The following is a 21,285-nucleotide window of genomic DNA, read 5'->3' as shown; positions in this document are numbered from 1 at the left end:
GCTATTCATATAATAGCTAATCAGTAGTTGTTAAAGTTGACTACCAAATTTATGTCCATATATACTTGTGCTTAATTTTGTTCTCATTTTTATTGCTTTCTCATTTCAATTTTTAGACTGGATGAAGGCTAAAAGTTATGTTTCAAGAATAACTTAACCAGTAATTCCCCTTTTTATGTCACTTTACCCTTAGAGAAAAAAGTAATTCAAGGTTAATAAGTACAAGTCATTAAATTCCAGTAGAATGACCCATGAGATTTAAAAATATTTAGACTATGAAACAGACTCTTTAATTGCTCACATTGTACCAAAAGTTCAACTAAGAGGTCTTATACTTATATCCATATAAATTTAGTTGGAAACCACATGATCAGCTTACTAGGCTTACTGAACACAACATAAAACAATGGCACTTAAGATAAGTTCATTCTTGGGGCGCCTGGGTGGCGCAGTCGGTTAAGCGTCCGACTTCAGCCAGGTCACGATCTCGCGGTCCATGAGTTCGAGCCCCGCGTCGGGCTCTGGGCTGATGGCTCAGAGCCTGGAGCCTGTTTCTGATTCTGTGTCTCCCTCTCTCTCTGTCCCTCCCCCGTTCATGCTCTGTCTCTCTCTGTCCCAAAAATAAATAAACGTTGAAAAAAAAAATTTAAAAAAAAAGATAAGTTCATTCTTATTTAATTTCTATTTCTGTTCTTATTGTCCAAAATGGCAAAATAATGCTTATTTCTTACAATGAAAGTTTAACGTAAAACTGATAAATTGAAATAAAATACCTCAAAGCTACATTGAAGAGAAGATAACTTGGACATCAAAGGTAAATAATTATTTGGTTGATAACGGATGTTCATGTCTGCAAAGTAATTTAAAGTGAAAATCTTGTACCAGCCAATAATCAAACCTGAATAGGATAAGAGAAACTCAGAAGAAATTCTTTCTTTTGAAAGGTGAGGAGAAGCTGCAGGAAAACCAAAAGAAATATACATTATACTTGAACTTTTATTTACAGAGGAAAAGGAAGGACAAAGAAGTAATGATGCCTTTCCTGTTTTGCATCCTTTGAAAGGATCTAAGGTGTATTTAAGGTTCTGAAATAGTTATAAAGGATTTTACCAAGTAGTGACTTAGTTTTGTTTAGTGAACCTGATACCAAATTATAGAAGATTTTCTCTTCAATTATTTATGAGAATAATTTTTAAAATTTATTAGTATTTATGGAATACATACAGTGTACCATGTAAGTATCGATCAAATACATTTTTTAAATTCTAGCATACATGGTGTGCACAACAGAAAGTCACAATTTTAGTGTATTAATATTTTAATGGAAGTGCATGTTTATGTACAATCTGAGAGAAACAAATAAGTTATATGCTTATGGTTATTCAGGGAGGAGCCTGGAGAGCAATGAACAAAGCCTAGGTATTTCAAACACTCTACAGATAAAGTTAACGGTAAAGACAAACACCACAAATATAGAGAAATGCATAATTACATAAAAGCTTTAAGACATTAAGAAGTCGATTTAAATAAAATTTCTTCTTATGCTACTTGAGTAATTTATAGTTATGGAAAGATTAATCACCAAGAGAAGGTCAAATATGGAGAATATACATACTTAATCAGTTAACTAAAAATGCCAAGTCCAATGAATATTAATAAAAGAAAAATTTGGCACAATCAGGGACACGCATAGGTTGGAATAGAGGTGTACATATTTAGACAACAAATTTTTTTTAAAAGAAAGGTGTTGCAATGGGAGTTAGGTTGACCAAAATTGAGAGGCTGACTTGACCAAATACAATCCTTAACTGAATACAAAGCTATTCCTGCAGTTGGGGTTTTCTTTTATTTCTCTCTCAGTGTCTTCAACCAAGAGGTTGGGAAATATCGGCTTCAGGAATTTGAACTCACCAGTCCTAGGGTCTCCCGTCAGACACACGTCATACTGGTAGCTCTGGGACAGCGTCCCCGCGCCGCTGACGTCCACCAGGTGGCCCGGAAAGTGGCCCTCGGGCCCCGAGCAGCGACCCGCAGACGCCGCCCGGCTCCGCCTGCACAGCCGCACCGCCACGAACACCAGCACCGAGAACAGGAAGAGCGACGACACGGACGCCAAGGCGACGACCAAGTAGACGGTGAGCGGGTCGGCCCGCGCCTCGGCCGCCGCCACCTCCGGGAGCGGCAGGTAGGGCTGCGAGAAGCCGTCCACCAACAGCACGTGCAGCGTGACGCTGGCCGAGCGCGGCGGCTCGCCATTGTCCCTGACCAGCACCACCAGCCTGTGCTTGACGGCGTCGCGCTCGCTCAGCAGCCGGGCCGTGCGCACCTCGCCGTTGTGCGCCCACACGCCGAACAGCCCGGGCTCCGTGGCCTTGAGCAGCTGGTACGACAGCCAGGCGTTCTGGCCCGAGTCGCCGTCCACCGCCACCACCTTGGTCACCAGGTAGCCCGCCTCGGCCGCCCTGGGCACCAGCTCGGTGCAGGGCGCAGAGCCGTTCTGCGGCGGGTACAGCACGAAGGGCGCGTTGTCGTTGTCGTCCAGCACCAGCACGCGCACCCGCGCCTGGCTGCTGAGCGCGGGCGAGCCGCGGTCGGCCGCGCGCACGCCGAACTCGAACGCCTGCAGCGCCTCGTAATCCAGGGACCTGAGCGCGAACAGCTGCCCGTTGTCCGCGTTGATGGACACCAGGGAGGCCAGGGGCAGCTGCGGGTCCGCGGGCGGCAGCAGCGAGTAGGTGACCTGGGCGTTGGCGCCCGAGTCCCTGTCCGTGGCGCTCACGCTGCCGATGTGCAGGGCGGGGCTGTTGTTCTCGCGGACGCGCAGGGTGTAGGTGGTTTGGCTGAAGGCGGGGGCGTTGTCGTTGACGTCGGAGACCGTCACGGTTATGTTGTGCTGCGTTTTCAGCCTGGGGGTCCCCAAGTCGGTGACGGTGATGGTGATGTTGTATTCGGCTCTGCTCTCTCTGTCGAGGGGACTCTCCGTTACCAGCGTGTAGAAATTCTTGAAAGTCGGTTTCAGAAGGAACGGCAGATTATCTGGAATAGAGCAAATCATCTTTCCATTGTCTCCAGAGTCTCTATCTCGAATTCTGAAGATAGACACTACAGTCTCAGGAGTATTTTCTGGGATGGAGTTGGTGAGTGAAGATATTGTAAGCTCAGGGGCATTGTCGTTCACATCCACCACGTGTATGACTACAGTGCCTTTTCCAGAAAGGCCTCCGCCATCTATGGCCTCAATTTCTACGTGGTAAGATTTAATGTGTTCAAAATCCAATTTCTTTGTCAGTCGGATTTCTCCTGTGACTTCATTAATTGAGAAAGTTTGTTTAATTTCATCTGATGCTTGGAAAAAGCCGTAGGAAACACTCCCGAAGTTTCCAGAATCTATATCTTTAGCTGAGACACTAAGTACTGGGGAATCTAGGGAGCTGTTTTCCAAGACCTGTACTTCATATGGGGTGTGCACAAACTCCGGAGCATTGTCATTGACGTCTGTGATCAGGATTCGCACTGTGATGGTGCCAGACTTAGGTGGAGATCCACCATCCAGAGCTATGAGGGTTAAGCTGAACGCAGGCTGCTCCTCTCGATCCAGCGCTTTGTCCTGCACCAAATCTGGGTATTTCTTGGCCTCACTATGATTTCGAGTTAGAACATGAAAATAAGAATTGGGGCTGATAGTGTACTTTTGAAGGCCATTGCTACCCACATCCAAATCCTGAGCTAATTTCAACGGAAACAGAGTCCCTGGCTGGCTGTTCTCCGGTATTTTCAAGAGCATCTCCCCAGTCGGGAATACTGGGGAGTGGTCATTTATGTCCTGGATTGATAATTCTCCTTCAAAAAATTGCACCGGCGTTTCCAGCAACACTTGGAAATGCAGTACACACGGTTCAACAGAGCCACATAGTTCTTCCCGGTCTATTTTCTCCCTCAAAAGCAAATCTCCAGTCTGACGATCCAGTTGCAAGCGCTGCTTGTCATCGTCAGACACCACCCGGGCTGACCTAGCGGTCAGTTCCCCAATTCCCAGGCCCAGATCTTTGGCCAGATGGGCTATAAAGGAGCCACTCTCTGTTTCTTCTATCACAGAATAACGAATAGGCTCAGGGCAAGCCTGGGACAAGAACACCATCAAAATAAAGGCCACCACTTGCCTGTTTGGTTGAATTCTCTCTGGCGTCTTCATGTTGGAGTCCGGGCGCTTACATCCAAACCTTCCTAGCAACCACAAAAAAACTGGAGATACTAAATTCTGGTTTCTTGTTTGGTAGAATCCTCATAAAGTTGCCTTTAATCTTAAATTCGTTTATCGCAGCCCAAACTCGCTGGTAACCCAGTATGGCTGGCAAAGCTTCTTCCGTGTATTTGATTCCTTTTTGCAACAAAGGAATACGGAGCTTTTTACAGCTCTTTATTCACAGTCTTAGCCTGCAGCGCCACCCTGCGTCTTGATTGGGAAATTAATATTTTCAAGTCAAAGCATATTTTGTTAAGGGTCCAAATGTAAACTATTTTTTAAGGTGTATATAACTTTTACAAACCTTGTTATTCCATCCAATTGCATAATATATAAGGTTACTTCATTATATTGCATGAGCCAGAGTAATTGTGAGCACAAAGCAGGAGGATACCCTAATCTCCCCACATTCTAATCAGTATAACTTCAAAGAATTCCATTTTCCCTTTGCATAATCTAACCAGGGGAGATAAATTCTCATAAAATTATAATTCATAATAGTTACATTTGTTTATTTCCAAGTATGTGAGGAATTGATGATGCAAAAGCTTGTTAAGGTGTTCTGTATCACAAGGTCTCAGGGAGACTATCTTTCAAAGGAAAGTTTCTATGTCGCTACACTGGTACAAATAGTAATATAGTTGAATGAAGAGGCATCTTGATTTGTTATGAATCTTTTTACAGTGTGAACCCACATTAAATTCAGAAGGAATAAAAAAGTATTAGAATTTGATTCTATTCTCTCCAAGTAATAGACTTGGAGAGTAAATGAAAGGGGTTTTACCGATAAGGAAACTGAAGGGTAAAGGATTTGATTACTCTACTTGACTATTAGCAGGATAATATAAAGACAAAATCAAGTGAATAAAAATCATAATATTTTGTTAAGATAAAGGGTTTAAGTTTAAGCTTACTTTGTTAGATAGATATCTATATTTTATGTTTGCTTCTTAGCACATTCATCCTTTGTATCCCAGATACTATATTCTTCAACCAACTCACTGCGGGGTGGGGGGTGGATAGGAAATCTTGATTTAAAACATTTTAATCTGTGAACAAAGGGTGCCTCAGGCCTTGTCTATTCATATATCATAAAGAGAAGAAACGTATTTATAAAATGGGTTCCAGCACAGTGTGCAGCTATTGTAATTGCCCTGATACAGTAAGTTAACTGAGATACAGTTAACCAGTTTGTTGGTTACAATTAGTATATTAAGTGGAGTGCCATTTATCTTGGCACATACGGGATTTCCCCTCCTTAAATACCCTGTCATTTTATTTAATTACTTAATTAACTTAATAAATTATAATTCATGTAGAATGAGTTATTTTAAAAGCATGATAATCTTAGATTCTGTTAGTGACAGAAAGTATTATAAAAATATTTTGGGGGGCACCTTGGTTAAGTGTCTGACACTTGATTTTGGCTCAGGTGGTGATTCGATTTGGGAGCTCAAGCCCCGCATTGGGCTCTGCACTGTGAGTGCAGAGCCTGCTTGGGATTCTCTCTCTCTGTCTCCACTTCTCCCTTGTTCGTGCTCGCTCTCTCTCTCTCTCTCTCTCTCAAAAATAAATAAACCTAAAAAATATTTTTGAAAGAAGCCTGGATTATGGTGATCATTAAAAAATATCAGTTGAATAAATAAATTAATCCACTCTAATGATCATGTTTCTATATATGTAAGATTATTGCCAGATCATATATGCAGCCATGAACATGTCTGAAAATAAATATAATATTCTCAGAGATGAGAGTATAGTACATGCTAAGTACTATTCAATTAAATTTACTTTGAGTCTAGTTCTATTAATGAATTCCTATAAGAGAAACAGCATTGGCAATAATAACATTAATACACTTTAGAATTCTTTTACATTTAAGGCAAATCAGAGGAGATACAATATATATACGAACATTAAGTGAAATAAATACTGAAAAGAATAAAAAGCAAGAATATTATTTTAGATATAAATGGAAAACAAATATCCTGGGCAAAACAAAGAGCAAATTGTATACAATATAATAATGAAGTTCTAGTTAGATTCAAATTAAAGTGTTCAGAACAAATCTCAAACTATATTTCATTTGCTTATTCCTATTTGTTGACATTCAAACAGTGTTGCAAACCAGCTCTTTTCAGTTCCTTTTGTCAATCCAAAGCAAATGAAATCTAGATAATATTAACACAAATGTGTCTCTATATGCCATTCTATGTAATACTCTAAGCAATTACATATATTAATTCATTTTATCTCCCAACAACCTTATGAGGTGGACACTCTTATCATCTGCATTTTATAGATGAAGAAATTTAGGTTTAAATAACCTACCCATAATCACACATCATATGAAATGGCAGAGCTGGGATTCAAACTGTTGTTTGTGTGTGGCTCCAGAATCTATTCTCTCATCTACATAAGTGGAATTGGAGAAGTGGGCAACTTTTTAGATAATGTAGATCCAAATTTAAGTCTTGGGTACATAGACATCATAGGTGAGATATATTTATGTTCAAGTTTGTAGTTAACCTAAGATGACCATCTTCAAGATGGTCTGTCTTCCTTTAGAGTTAGAAACCAGCAAAAAGAGGTGCTTACAAAACTTAGGAATTGGAGGGGAAACTAATAGTGCTTTGTTGTGACCATTAATTAGGTAAAAAATAAAAATTAAGAATGACATATTTAATGAATTCCCTATAGCCTTAATTATTGGAGAAAAAGATAGCTATGTATGCTCTTTTGAAATGTTATTAGTATGTGAAGTTAAAATCAAGAAAGATGGCCTAAAAGGACTATCTAACATATTACATCATAGATTATTCCCCCCAAATAAACTGCTAAATTTAAAAACAGCCTATTATATTTTCCCTGCATGGAGGAGGAGTTAATGATATAAATAATGATCACCCAAAAAACCATTCTATTCCAGTCAGGAAAGTTGCATTATACATTCTGAAGGATTCATACAACAATTTACACAACTTTTGCAGGAACTGAAATATGACATTTAAAGTATTTTTTCCATTTTGAGTATACAAAGAGAGAGAGAATAGTTTTAATATCTCCCTGGTAAAATATAGGCAAGAACTTTAAATTTCATTGAAGAAAAGGTAAAAATCATTTTAAAGGTATTTGAATACAAGTAGATGGAAAATTCAAAATGCAAAATCCATACTCTGAAGTTTTGAATAGTCTCACTTGTTTTAAAAAAAAAGTAAGAATTTTTTCAAACTTCATGATGACTTGAGGGCTATTTTTAAGGGGGAAAGTAGAAGGAGTTTGAACATTAATTGTTGAGAGAAAGAGAAATTAATTGGTGAAATAGGTATTAGATTTTAATTAGTATTTTTAGTTCCTTAAATTGCACTTTAATAATATTATTTCAAAATATTAAACTAATATTAATAATTGGTTAATATTGATGGTTTGTGGATTTTGTAAGAAAGTCTTATAAATTTTTGAGATTTGTTTCTACTAGATAGATAAATTAGATACCTCAGGCTTGCCATTTGAGTGAAATAACTATAAAGCAAACAATACAGCTCACTGGTGAAAGCAAACTAAAATTATTATTAATATCAGCTAAAATTCCAAACTAAATCTATAAGATATTTTTATCACATGTATTGAAATGCAAATTTAGAAAGGAGATATTTGAATAATGAGAATTTGGCTTGAGAAATTTATGATGTAATCTAAGACAATTTCTAATAATTCCTTGTAGGACATACTAAATAGATTATATGTTTAATGTATCAAAAATTTCAAACATCTAATGTCTGCCTCACAATACATCTTTAAACTCAGGAAGTATGAGTCTTCCAAATCTGTTGTTCTTTTTCAAAGACTTTTTGGCTATTCTGGGTCCCCTATATTTCCATATGAATTTTAAGGTCAATTTGCCAATTTCCAAAAAAAAAAAAAACAAACCAAATCTGGCTGGGATATTGATAGGGATTGCATTGAACCTGTAGACCAATTTGGCAATTTGGGAGGTATCATCATTTCAATAATGTCGAGTCTTCCAGTCCATGAACACTTTCCATTTATTTAAGTCAGCTTTAATTTCTTTCAATGATGCTTTGCTGTGTACAAGTCTTGCACTTATTTTGTTAAATTTGTTCCTAAGCATTTTATTCTTTTTGATGCTATCATAAATGGAATTGTTTTCTTCATTTCCTTTTTGGATTGTCCAATGCTAGTGTATAGAAATACAATTGATTTTTGTACGTTGATCTTGTATCCTCCAACCTTTCTGAACTCATTTATTAATTTTAGTAACTTTTGTGGATTCCTGAGGATTTTCTTTAGGCAAGATCATGTCATCCACAAATATGCTTTTACTTCTTTTCAATCCGAATGATTTTCTTTTTCTCATCTAATTGCCCTGGCTAGATTTCCAGTACAATATTAAATAGAAGCAGGGAGAAGGGCCATTCTTGTTCATTTCTCATCTTTCACCATTAAATATGAAGTTGGCTGTGGGTTTTTATAATTGCCCATTATCGGGTTGAGGACATTTCCTATTCTTACTAATTTGTTAAGTGTTTTTATCATGAAAAGGTGTTAGACTTTGTAAAGTGCTTTTTCTGTGTAAATTGAGATGATTGTATGGCTTTTCCCTTTTTGTTAATATGGTATATTTTATTGATTGATTTTCATATGTTAAACCAGCTTTTGATTTCTGGGATAAATTCCACTTGGCTGTGGTGTTTAATCCCTTTCATATGTTGCTGGAGTCAGGTTGCTAATATTTGGGTGAGAATTTTTGCATCTATATTCGTAAGGGATAATGGCATAGAGTTTTCTTTTCTTGTGTTATCTTTGCCTGCATTTAACATCAGAATAATATGGGCCTCACAGAATGAATTGGGAAGTGGTCCCTGCTCCTCTTTTTAAAATCAGGTTTGTGACGGACTGGTGTTAATTTTTTAAACATTCAATAGAATTCTAGTCCTGGGACTTTCTTTGTGTAAATTTTTTTAAAAATAGTATTATTACTTTTTTAAGTTTATTTATTTATTTTGAGAGAGACAGAGAGAGTGCAGGGGAGGGACAGAGAGACAGGGAGAGAGAGAGTCCCAAGTAGGCTCCATGCTGTCAGTTCAGAGCCTGACACCGGGCGCAAACTCAGAAACCATGAGATCATGACCTGAGCCAAAATCAAGAGATGGATGCTTAACCAGCTGAGCCACCCAGGAGCCCCTGGAAAGTTTTTTGATTACTTATTAAACCTTCTTGAATAGGAAAACATTCAAGATGAAAAAATTCACTTCCCCAGAGATAAATTTAGGCAAAACAAATCTGAAAATGACAATAGAGAACACAATTTTAATTTTTTATAAACCCCAAATTGTTCTAGAAGTTGAGTTTCTCATCAAAGCTCTTCCTCATAGACAGCCCATATTATCTGGAGCCAAATGACTTTAGAAATCTGAACCCATTTGTCTCTGATATTCTGGTCAGAAATCTCTCACATTAATAGTTCTGCAACTAAGTCCCAATGATGTTGATATCCCCCAAATACTCAAAAAATGGCCTTATGAGAAGTAGTCCACTGAAGGTTCCCTGTTAGTCCTCCACAACAGGAGCAGAAAACCGAGAGTGGAAGATGGCTGAGTCAACTCAGTGATCAAGAGGATAGAGAACCTGTCAGCTGAGTAGACTTATGTGGAGGTTCAGGGAATGACAGGTCAGGCTGGGATAGGTCCTAGACCATGTCAAATGGAGGTGGCTTATAGTCCTTAATAACAGCAACAGCTTGTGCCTGGCTGTGCCTGTCACTTAGGAGCCTAGTAGTTATGCTTCAGTGCTCCATACTTCGACATGTAAACATCAAGTACTCTGAAGCTTTGAATCATTGATAAAATAGTCCTGAGTTTTAACTCAAGTTACATCCAGGTTACCACCTTGTTTTATGTGGCACCAGCTCAATGCATAATATAAGATAGTTTTGCAGCAAGTTTTTCTGGCCATCCAGCAAGTATGTGTGTCATCCAGGACTACCATGTGCAGCAGTGTCATATATATTAATAAAGACTATGATTTTTTTCCTGTAGGTAAATCCTATGTATCAATTACTTCAGCTACAACTCGATTTTCCTCAAAATCAGTTTGTTTACTCTGAAGATTGAAAAGTAAAAAATGTCTCCATTAGCTCCCAAGTCTACAGCTGTAACAGACACCAAGATAAACAAGAGGCAGAAGGTGACACTCCCTGCGATTTTGCCTCATGGAGCAAATGCAGAGTAGGACCACCTACTCTGTAGTAGGGAGAGCGGGACCAAATCAAACACATCATTAGGTGTTGGTCTCAAACTTCTGTGTCTGACAAAGTTGAGCTAAGCTTCTTAATTAAGGCTCGGGTTTGTAGAACCTGGGACTGGAACCACCGTGAGACTCCTTTTTCCTCCCTTCGATAAGGCTACCAAAACCAGTACTGGTGTGAGTGAAACCTCCAGTAGGAGAGGAGTGATCAGTAAAGTATCACCAAGCATATGAGGAAGACTAACAGTGTGAAAAATGCACTCAACAGATAAAAGAATGTATACATAACAAACACAGATTCAGAACAATATGGAAAGAACTTAAGAGTAAAAGACATTTAATGTCCTCAAACAAAAAATAAGTTGTAAATAAAGAACAAGCTGTTATGAAAACTTATCAAATGGAAATTTTGATAAGTATATCACTCAGTATATTGGGTGAATCTCAGGCTGAGACCGAGAAAGTACCAGAACATTGGGATAAAGGTAAAAAATCTAAAACAGAGTAAAGAAGGGGCTCTTGGCTGGCTCAGTTGGTAGAGCATGTGACTTTGATCTTGGGGTATGAGCTTAAGCCCCATAGTGGGAATAGCGATTACTTTAACAAAATAAAATAAAGAAGTTTACAGATAAAAAATGGCAACTATACTGAGTTCATACTTTTAATCAACAGTGTTGAATACCAAAGAACAGAAGGAAAACGAGTTTAGATTTAAATATCTATGTTTAACCAAACTATTGGCTAAGAAGAGAACTATTAGACATAAAAGTATAGATTTCTAGCTTTAAAATATACAGCAAGCTACCCTAAGAAGCAAGTATAAATAGAGAATAAAAGTAGTGACATGTACAGAAAAACTTGCATTTAAAAAAAAAAGTCCTCATTTACAAGGAAGCCATATTTAAGGATTAAGAAAGAGTTCTAAAAAGTATGGTAACTTACTTCATTAGTTTTAATGAGTGATACTTGAATATAGTTTAGTTTTTTTTTTATTTAAATTTAAATTTTTTTTTCAATGTTTATTTATTTTTGGGACAGATAGAGACAGAGCATGAACGGGGGAGGGGCAGAGGGAGAGGGAGACACAGAATCGGAAACAGGCTCCAGGCTCCGAGCCATCAGCCCGGAGCCTGACGCGGGGCTCGAACTCACGGACCGCGAGATCGTGACCTGGCTGAAGTCGGACGCTTAACCGACTGCGCCACCCAGGCGCCCCTAGTTTAGTTTTTTAACAAACCTACATAAAAGTTTTAAATTCATTGTCATTTCTTTGCTTTTAAGTGTTAAAAACTAGATTGTGAATGTCAAGGAAATATTTAAGTTATTTATGAATTTATGTTTTCAGAGAGGTAAAAGAATATACACTATCTAGAATTACATTTTGAAAATACATTAATGATTGGCTACTTTAAAGTTTATTCAAAGACTTTCAGATCTTGCAAATTTCACTTAATTTTAAAAAAAAATTTTTTTTTTCAACGTTTATTTATTTTGGGACAGAGAGAGACAGAGCATGAACGGGGGAGGGGCAGAGAGAGAGGGAGACACAGAATCGGAAACAGGCTCCAGGCTCCGAGCCATCAGCCCAGAGCCTGACGCGGGGCTCGAACTCACGGACCGCGAGATCGTGACCTGGCTGAAGTCGGACGCTTAACCGACTGCGCCACCCAGGCGCCCCTGTTTCACTTAATTTTTATACCACGAGGACTAACCAGAGTTCAAGAGAATAATCGATTAGAGGCTAGTGAATTTAAATACAGATTTCAGGAAGTTAATTTGGTAAACAGAAGGTCTGGGAAGTTGACAGTGCTTTTATAAATTACTTTTATTTCATTTCTTCTTTATTGCTGAAATCAAAGATGTGAGCAAGTGCATCTGGAACCCAACTGGAGATCAGTACATTGTTTTACAATTCTCTGAGTTTCCAGAAATCTCCACACAAGTGAAGGAAGACAACTAAATAATACATTGGTTCTATGGAAATTGGCATTATCAATCCCCAGCCCTTTCTGAATGTAGCTAGTTCTTTTGAAATTCAGTGTACAGATAAGTTCCAAGTAAATGAGCTCTTCAAAAATTCATTGATTTCTCAAATATTTTTTAAAAATTACTCATTCAGCAAAAGTTATTCAAGCATCTACTATGTGTGAGGCATAATGCCATGTGTTGGAGATACAAGTCTGAATAAAACAGAAACAGATTCTACTGTCAAGTTCCTTAAAGTCTAGTAAGGTTATTTAGTATATTTGGGCAGAGGAGCCATTTTAATTTCTCTTACTTTTTGAAAATTAGAATATTAGAGATCAATTTGGAAATAATTCACAGTAATGAACTTACTAGTCCTCACAGAAGACTACTAAAAATTATCATTAACATAGAAGGTCATCGTTTTTACCTTGTACCAGACTTTCAGTATGGGAATTCCAAAAAGTGGCCACAATAGATAGTACTATACATATGGTACCTTCTCTGTCCTGTACTTAATATCCAGATAAAGAAGTCTTTGAAAATTGTCTTTAAATAAAAGGGAAAAACTTTCCAACAGCACAGAAAAAAAAATCAACTTTGAAACAAGAGTAAGGTGTAATTGTTTCTAATCTTCAAATTTAGTCTAGAAGATCTTTTCTGGCTTTACTAAATTCTGTTCACTCAACAATAGGTGAATTCAATGGATCTACCAAGTTACTAACAGCGTCTGTTCTTCTGTCTTCTGGGTCTAAATGAGTGCTCAGCATATAGCTCCTCCAACTTTAGTCCCAGATCATATACCATATTGGCCAAAAAAAGAACTGCTTTCTATACTTTCCACAATGGAATAGTAGCTCTGATACTACCTAGGACTAAGCCAGCCAAACAGAGAAGACTTGGTCACAATTCTTTGATCTTTTCCTCTCTTAATGAAAATCCAGCCAATTTATGAAAAGAAGAAAAAAAAAAGATCTAAACAGAAGAGCCAGATTAAAATATCTCTATAAAGTGCTTCATCAATGAAAGGAAATACTCTTTCCCCTGATTATTAAGATTCATGCATTTGATCTGTTATGTAAAATGACGCCATTTATAGCTGCACTTTAAAATATGACTGAAGGCATGTCAATCTTAAATTCTTCTTCTCTTTTGGGGATTTTCAAATTTGTTGAGAAACTTCAGTTTTCTCTCTTCTAGTCATAAGTATTCAATTCTTGGAAAGTTCTGTCCTTCTGGATGAGAAAATGCCTTCAAGAAGAAAACCAATTTTTTCCTAATCAACTTATTTAACTGGGGACTAAATATTTTATCACTTAAAAATAAGTTTTTCTCTTTCACTCAAAATAGCCATAAAATGTGACTTTCGTTGCTTCCAGATTTTATTCATAGTTATAGCTAATTTAGACTTTCACAATGATACTGCTCTTTTAGAAAATTTTCAATGTTTATTCACTTCTGAGAGAGAGAGAAAGAGGAAATGAATGAGTGGGAGAGGGGCAGAGAGAGAGGGAGACACAGAATCTGAAGCAGGTTGGAGGTTCTGACCTATCAGCACAGGTCCTGATGCAAGGCTCAAACTCACAAACTGTGAGATTCATGACCTGAGTCAAATCAGTCATTCAACCAACTGGAGCCACCCAGGAGCCCCTTGCTCTGTCTTCTTTAGAACTACCTATTCTTGTATATCTTTTAATTGCATTGTAGGTGGTAGAATGCTAGTGTGGATGGACAGTCCTCAGAAGGACCATTTATAATCCTGGGTCATGTCAGGTTGAAATCAGGAGAAGAGAACCAAGACAAAAAACAAAAATTACATATATATGTATGTATACATATATATAATAAAATTATATAATTTTATAAAATATAATAAAAGTATATAATATACATATATGTATATATTATAATTTTTGTTATAGATTTTCCTCATATATCACCATCTAAATGCCAAGTAGATATTAATTTTAAAAGTAGGATTGGATGGGACACTACCTTTACATAAAGCATTTAGAGATCATACATGTACGTGCTTTCTTGAAATTATTAAAACACGACTCTTAGGTTGATAACTTCTCTCAGAATTTACACACTAAATTGTCATAGCATCAGATGCTCCACTAAACAACATTTTCATGCAAAATGTAAAAGCACAATCTGTTTTTCAAAATGCTGTAGGTTTATATTTTTTCTTCAGTCTTCATGAGAATATTCTAGGCAAATCCAAGAGTAATTTGCCTTATAGCCTGTATTTTGTGTGCATTTATGACAACGTAAATGTAAAAATATTGAAATATTAATTGCAAATGTCAAAACATAAAATGAACTAAATGTATTGTCCCTAAAAACATGGTGTACCTTGAAGAAGGTACAGCTTAGAGAAAATACATTTTAATCTATCCACAAACTTCATTAACTACAAAGCTGCTTTAAGTATATTAAAAAGAACATTATCTGACTGTATTCAACAGGGTAAATTACAAGATTACTGTTTTGGAACTCTATCTACATTGCTTTGGATAGAGAATTTGAGATAGTTCCTTAAAGTAAACTTGTTTGAAATCACCATTAAAAGATAATGAATCTATTTTTGCTCACCTATTAGAAAAAGAAAAGAGGCATTAAGACTGCATTACTAAGACAGGAAGCAGATAAAAGAGAATACACGAGGATTAACAAAACCCACAAAGTAAAATCAATATTTAAAGACAATATTACATCAACTAAAGATTCTTGATTATAAAAGAAAACAATCATAGCCAAACAATTACTTTTTGACCTAAACTATCATTAAAATTGGAGCTTTGCTTTAGTCTCACTCAGTGTCTTGAACCAGACCATTGGTAATAAGCGGTTTGAGGAACTTGAACTCACTGGTCCCAGATCCTCCCGTCAGACACACCTCGTACTGGTAGCTCTGGGACAGCGTCCCCGTGCCGCTGACGTCCACCAGGTGGCCCGGAAAGTGGCCCTCGGGCCCCGAGCAGCGACCCGCAGACGCCGCCCGGCTCCGCCTGCACAGCCGCACCGCCACGAACACCAGCACCGAGAACAGGAAGAGCGACGACACGGACGCCAAGGCGACGACCAAGTAGACGGTGAGCGGGTCGGCCCGCGCCTCGGCCGCCGCCACCTCCGGGAGCGGCAGGTAGGGCTGCGAGAAGCCGTCCACCAGCAGCACGTGCAGCGTGACGCTGGCCGAGCGCGGCGGCTCGCCATTGTCCCTGACCAGCACCACCAGCCTGTGCTTGACGGCGTCGCGCTCGCTCAGCAGCCGGGCCGTGCGCACCTCGCCGTTGTGCGCCCACACGCCGAACAGCCCGGGCTCCGTGGCCTTGAGCAGCTGGTACGACAGCCAGGCGTTCTGGCCCGAGTCGCCGTCCACCGCCACCACCTTGGTCACCAGGTAGCCCGCCTCGGCCGCCCTGGGCACCAGCTCGGTGCAGGGCGCAGAGCCGTTCTGCGGCGGGTACAGCACGAAGGGCGCGTTGTCGTTGTCGTCCAGCACCAGCACGCGCACCCGCGCCTGGCTGCTGAGCGCGGGCGAGCCGCGGTCGGCCGCGCGCACGCCGAACTCGAACGCCTGCAGCGCCTCGTAATCCAGGGACCTGAGCGCGAACAGCTGCCCGTTGTCCGCGTTGATGGACACCAGGGAGGCCAGGGGCAGCTGCGGGTCCGCGGGCGGCAGCAGCGAGTAGGTGACCTGGGCGTTGGCGCCCGAGTCCCTGTCCGTGGCGCTCACGCTGCCGATGTGCAGGGCGGGGCTGTTGTTTTCGCGGACGCGCAGGGTGTAGGTGGTTTGGCTGAAGGCGGGGGCGTTGTCGTTGACGTCGGAGACCGTCACGGTTATGTTGTGCTGCGTTTTCAGCCTGGGGGTCCCCAAGTCGGTGACGGTGATGGTGATGTTGTACTCGGATTTGGTCTCTCGGTCCAGAGGTGTGTTTGTCAGTAGGGTGTAAAAATTCTCAACAGAGGGTTTAAGGATGAAGGGGAGACTGTCCTCGATGGAACACATAATTCTTCCATTTTCTCCAGAGTCTATATCAGAAACACTGAAAACAGCCACTACAGTCTCTGGAGAGTTCTCAGGGATAGGGCTGGTAATTGAGGACAATGTCAGTTCTGGTGGGTTGTCGTTCACATCAACCACCTGAACTATCACTGTTGTTTTTCCTGAAAGGCCTCCGCCATCTTTGGCTTCTATGTCCAGTTCATAAGTATTCATCTCCTCAAAATTCAAATATTTGACTAGCTGGATATCACCAGTAATTGGATTTAGCTGAAAAGCTTTACGAATTTCTTCAGAAGCATGAAAAAATGCATATGATACTGTCCCAAAATTTCCTGTATCTAAATCAGTAGCTGAGACAGTGACAACAACAGAGTTAAGGGGGCTGTTCTCTAGAATCTGAACCTCGTAGAGTGTCTGTGTAAATTCTGGGGCATTGTCGTTTATGTCTAAGACCAGGATGTGGATCTTGGCGATCCCAGACCGGTGTGGAGAGCCGCCATCCAGCGCGGTAAGAGTCAAAATGAACTCTGGCTTATCCTCACGGTCCAGAGATTTGTCCAGCACTAGTTGTGGGTACTTTCTTCCATCCCTACGACTGCGTGTGAGAACATGGAAATGGGAATTAGGAGTGATCGTATAGTTTTGGAGACTGTTTCTTCCCACATCCAAGTCCTCAGCATTTCCCAAAGGAATCATGGTTCCTGGTGGCGTGTTTTCCAAGAGTTTCAGCTGCATTTCATTTTCAAAGAATACCGGAGAATGGTCATTTACATCTATGACGTGAAGCTCATTTGTAATAAACTGCAAAGGGTTTTGCAGTAATATCTGAAAATGTAGTATACATGGCTCCGTGGGGCCGCATAGCTCTTCCCGGTCCAATTTCTCACGCAGGTGCAAATCGCCAGTTTGATGGTTAAGCTGAAAATGCTGTTTGTTTCCTTTAGACACAACTTGTGCACCCCTCACAGCCAGTTCCCCTTCCCCAAGCCCTAGATCATTTGCTATGTTGGCTATTAAAAAGCCCCTCTCTGTTTCCTCAACCACAGAGTAGCGTCTTGACTCAGACCCAGCCAGAGACCCACCCAGAAAAACAAACAGAAACAGGACTTGCCTTTGTCTAAGAAAGCGCTCCCCTCTGGCCTCCATTGTGCTTTCGACCATGTTCTTCCTGGAAATATTGCCAAACTAAGCCTCTGGCAGTGCTAGGAAACGCAGTCTTTTGTCTTCCAATCTTTGAAGAAGGCCTAGCGAATAATTCTTTCCAGGGCTCAGTTCTGGTTGCTTAAAAATCTGTCCAGGCTCACAACCCCTAGTTCACGGCACTGGATCTGTGCCTTACGCAGTGCGCACAGTTCCTGTGGTTTAATTCGCCTTCTTAGACAACAGTGCCACCATGCGTTCGCTGGCAGTTTAAAAATCTCCGGAGAAGGTGTTTTGTTCGGGCGAGAGGGGGGTGGGTGTTGTTTCGATATTTTAATCGCTTATTCCCCTTATCAAACCCATATGACAATGTTGGAGGAGGTTCTTGTGTTATATCAGTGAAACTAACACAACCGAGGTAAATGAAATGTGCTGTTATCTAAAAAACAATCCCACTGTCTCTGGTGGAGTCCTCATTTACATGATTTTGATTATTTATAGGATTTCGCTGCTAGGGCTACTCCGCCTGCCCTTCTGTAATTATTACACGTAAACCTTAAAAGATTGTTTTTTAAATTATGACATGCTTCACATCCTATTTGCGTTTTTCTCTTATTTTCCAGAGTTTGTATAATGCGCATCAGTTGCATTTATACTCAGAAAAAAATACTATAAAAAGATTATCTCATGCAAGGTGACAAAAAATGATAATAGATCATGTCAGGGGATATTATCCAGAGACCACAAATGCCTAATTTCTATCAAATTTTCACAATCACTCAAGGAACACAGATTTCTCCTTTTTATAATTACTGGTTTCATCTATATTAACTATTAACTGTACAACTGTATTTCATCTGTGGAAATAGCTATTTGTTGAGTTTGTAGAAGTTAAGCATCTAGTGGTAACAGGACAGACTGTGTCTATATATCTTATATGGTTTTCAATCTAAGGGGGTAAACAGACTTTAAATATATGTTCAAACAAACAAATGTAACAGTTTGTGCTATATAGGAAATGTACTGAGTGCATGAAAGTATGCAATAGGGGACCTGACCTAATGAGTTGGGGGGTGAAAAAGTTTTGTCAAAGTTGTGCCATTTAGTCTGGAACATGAAGGATGTTTTCTAGGCTTGGGATGCCTGGGTGGCTCAGTGGGTTAAGCATCTAACTCGATTTCTGCTCCTGTCATGATCTCATCATGGTTAGTGGGACTGAATTGGGCTCTGTACCTACAGTGGAGGGCCTGCTTGGAATTCTCTCTCTCTCTCTGCCCTTCTCCCACTCATGCTTTCTCTCCCTCTTTCTCAATAAATAAATATTCAATAAAAGATGTTTGCCAGGCTAAAACTGTAAAATGGGAAGAACCCATAAATGAAAAACTGATATGTAAAGGCCATGCAATAGTAAAGTATAGCTATTCTAGATAATAAAAGGACAGTGCACCTAAAACTTAGTGTCTCAAGAGTAAGTGGGAAGAGAAGGATGGAGAAATAAACTGAGGGCAAATAATGGGTAACTGGATTTTATTCTAAGAATAAAACGAAGATATTGCAAGGTTTTAAGCAGAGAAATGAAACAATGCAAATATCACGTGTTCAATCTAGCATCTTCACAATAATTAGGAATGCTACATGAAGGATCCTCTATTAGGTTTTCTCTTAATATTAGTAACGCTAAAAATAACAGCGATTGCACTTCTATATCTTTGTATTACCTTAGTCATGATTTCAAGTTATAGAAATAGCTGTTGTCCTTTTGACAGGACAGAAATTATGTGACTTGTCCAAGATTCTACAGGTAACAAGTTGGGTGATCAGAGAATTTTGATAGTAAGACAGTGCTCTACATTGCTAATCTCAATAGGACACCTTTAAAATTCATATTATAATTTTAACAGTATAGCTCATTCAAATAAACATAATATACAATAATTTAAAGACAGATTGAAGAACATTAAGAATTAAAAATGTGTTTTAATGTATGGATCAGAAATTGAACTACAACAAATAAATAAAGTTGGATGAATTAGGGAATTATACACTGAAATTTAAATTATAAAATTAAAAAAAACAGTTTCTCCATATGTATTCCTTAAGCTAGAAGGCAGGAGAAGAGACTCCAATTAAGCAGAAAGGGAAAAGCAAAAATATGTTGAAGGAGAGAGACAGGGGACTGAAATTGCATATTGTTTGAATAACAGTGATCATCGGTTCAATTAGTAAACAAAAATTATATATGTAATTCCTTAAACATCAGAGAGCATTTAATGCCAGCAAAATTTTGTCCTATGAGTATCTTAGTGTCTTTAAATATCAAAATATCACAGGTGAAGAAAAGACACTTTTTCCTTTCAATCATTTAAAAATTTTGTTAAGAACCTATAATCTTCCAGTTACTACACTAGTCATGCAATAAAAGGGCAGCTAGTGAGACACATATTGAAGCACATAAAAAGAAAAAAGCTTTGGGGCACCTGGGTGGCTCAGTTGGTTAAGCTTCCAACTCTTGATTTCAGCTCAGGTTGTCATCTCACGGTTAGTGGGTTCAAGCCCCAGAACCGGCTTTTATCTGATAGCCTGCTTGGAATTCTCTCTCCTCTCTTTCTGCCCCTCCCCCCATCACACATGCATTCTCTCTCTCTCTCTCTCTCTCTCAAAATAAATAAACTTAAAAAAAGAAAAGAGCTTTGAAAACCCTAGGAAACTGAACAGGGAAAACTAGTGGTGCAAAAAAAAAAAAAAAAAAAAAAAAAAAAAAAAAAAAAAAAAAGAAGAAGAAGAAGAACACAAAATAATGGCCAGACCAAGATAAATCTTTTCCTCACAGGCTTATTCCCAAAGGAATTATAAACAATCCAAAAATTTTGAAACATGCAATGCCAAACTACATTTGAAGTTTCTAAAATTTGGTGAAGGACAAAGACATGTTTATTTCCTCATATCTTTTGGATTTTAAGGACTTGCTCAAAGTTAATAGATGTTTGTAATTGCTAAAACTAATATTTTAAAGGGGGAATTGATGTGAAAAGTTTAAAGAGGGGCGCCTGGGTGGCGCAGTTGGTTAAGCGTCCAACTTCAGCCAGGTCACGATCTCGCGGTCCGTGAGTTCGAGCCCCGTGTCAGGCTCTGGGCTGATGGCTCAGAGCCTGGAGCCTGTTTCCAATTCTGTGTCTCCCTCTCTCTCTGCCCCTCCCTCGATCATGCTCTGTCTCTCTCTGTCCCAAAAATAAATAAACGTTGAAAAAAAAATTAAAAAAAAAAAAAAGAAAAGTTTAAAGAAAAAAATTTTAATAGAAAGCATTAAGAATTACATGGCTTTGAAAACGACTGGACATATGCTACTTATTTAACTACATTTGAGAATATTAGTGGTTGATTAATTGAGCATTTTAATATGAACGGTTTGTAGAATCCAACAGTCAAGGTTGTCACAATCTCAAAGGAATCATAACTTCTATTTAAGGATACTTTAAGGAAATACATATTTAGAAAAATGTGAGACATTGCTTTAGTGTTCATGAACATACATATGTTAAAAGTTTTAGCCAATGTGAGTGAAGAGAATTAAAGTTATACTAGTTTAAGAGAATATACAAAACACAAATATTCTGGAAAAAGAATAAGCTTATGTAGTGATTGCAAACATTTAAAAAAT

The 21,285-nt window shown here is 39.0% G+C and overlaps 2 protein-coding genes across 2 annotated transcripts; both read right to left on the bottom strand.

Moving 5' to 3' along the window:
- Nucleotides 1–966: 966 nt before the first annotated feature.
- Nucleotides 967–5,532, bottom strand: PCDHB4 (protocadherin beta 4). Its single transcript, XM_030320165.1, has one exon. The coding sequence runs from the start codon at nucleotides 4,190–4,192 to the stop codon at nucleotides 1,805–1,807; it is 2,388 nt and encodes a 795-aa protein (XP_030176025.1). The 5' UTR covers nucleotides 4,193–5,532; the 3' UTR covers nucleotides 967–1,804.
- A 9,692-nt stretch (nucleotides 5,533–15,224) lies between these two features.
- On the bottom strand, nucleotides 15,225–17,800 carry LOC115516988 (protocadherin beta-3). Its single transcript, XM_030320175.1, has one exon. It carries the CDS (start codon nucleotides 17,646–17,648, stop codon nucleotides 15,291–15,293), a length of 2,358 nt encoding a protein of 785 aa, XP_030176035.1. The 5' UTR covers nucleotides 17,649–17,800; the 3' UTR covers nucleotides 15,225–15,290.
- Nucleotides 17,801–21,285: the final 3,485 nt, after the last annotated feature.

Source organism: Lynx canadensis, chromosome A1 (assembly GCF_007474595.2).
Source record: "Lynx canadensis isolate LIC74 chromosome A1, mLynCan4.pri.v2, whole genome shotgun sequence".
Classification (NCBI taxonomy): Eukaryota; Metazoa; Chordata; class Mammalia; order Carnivora; family Felidae; genus Lynx; species Lynx canadensis.
The sequence above is the reverse complement of the archived record's forward strand: the minus strand, read 5'-3'. Positions and strand labels throughout refer to the sequence as shown.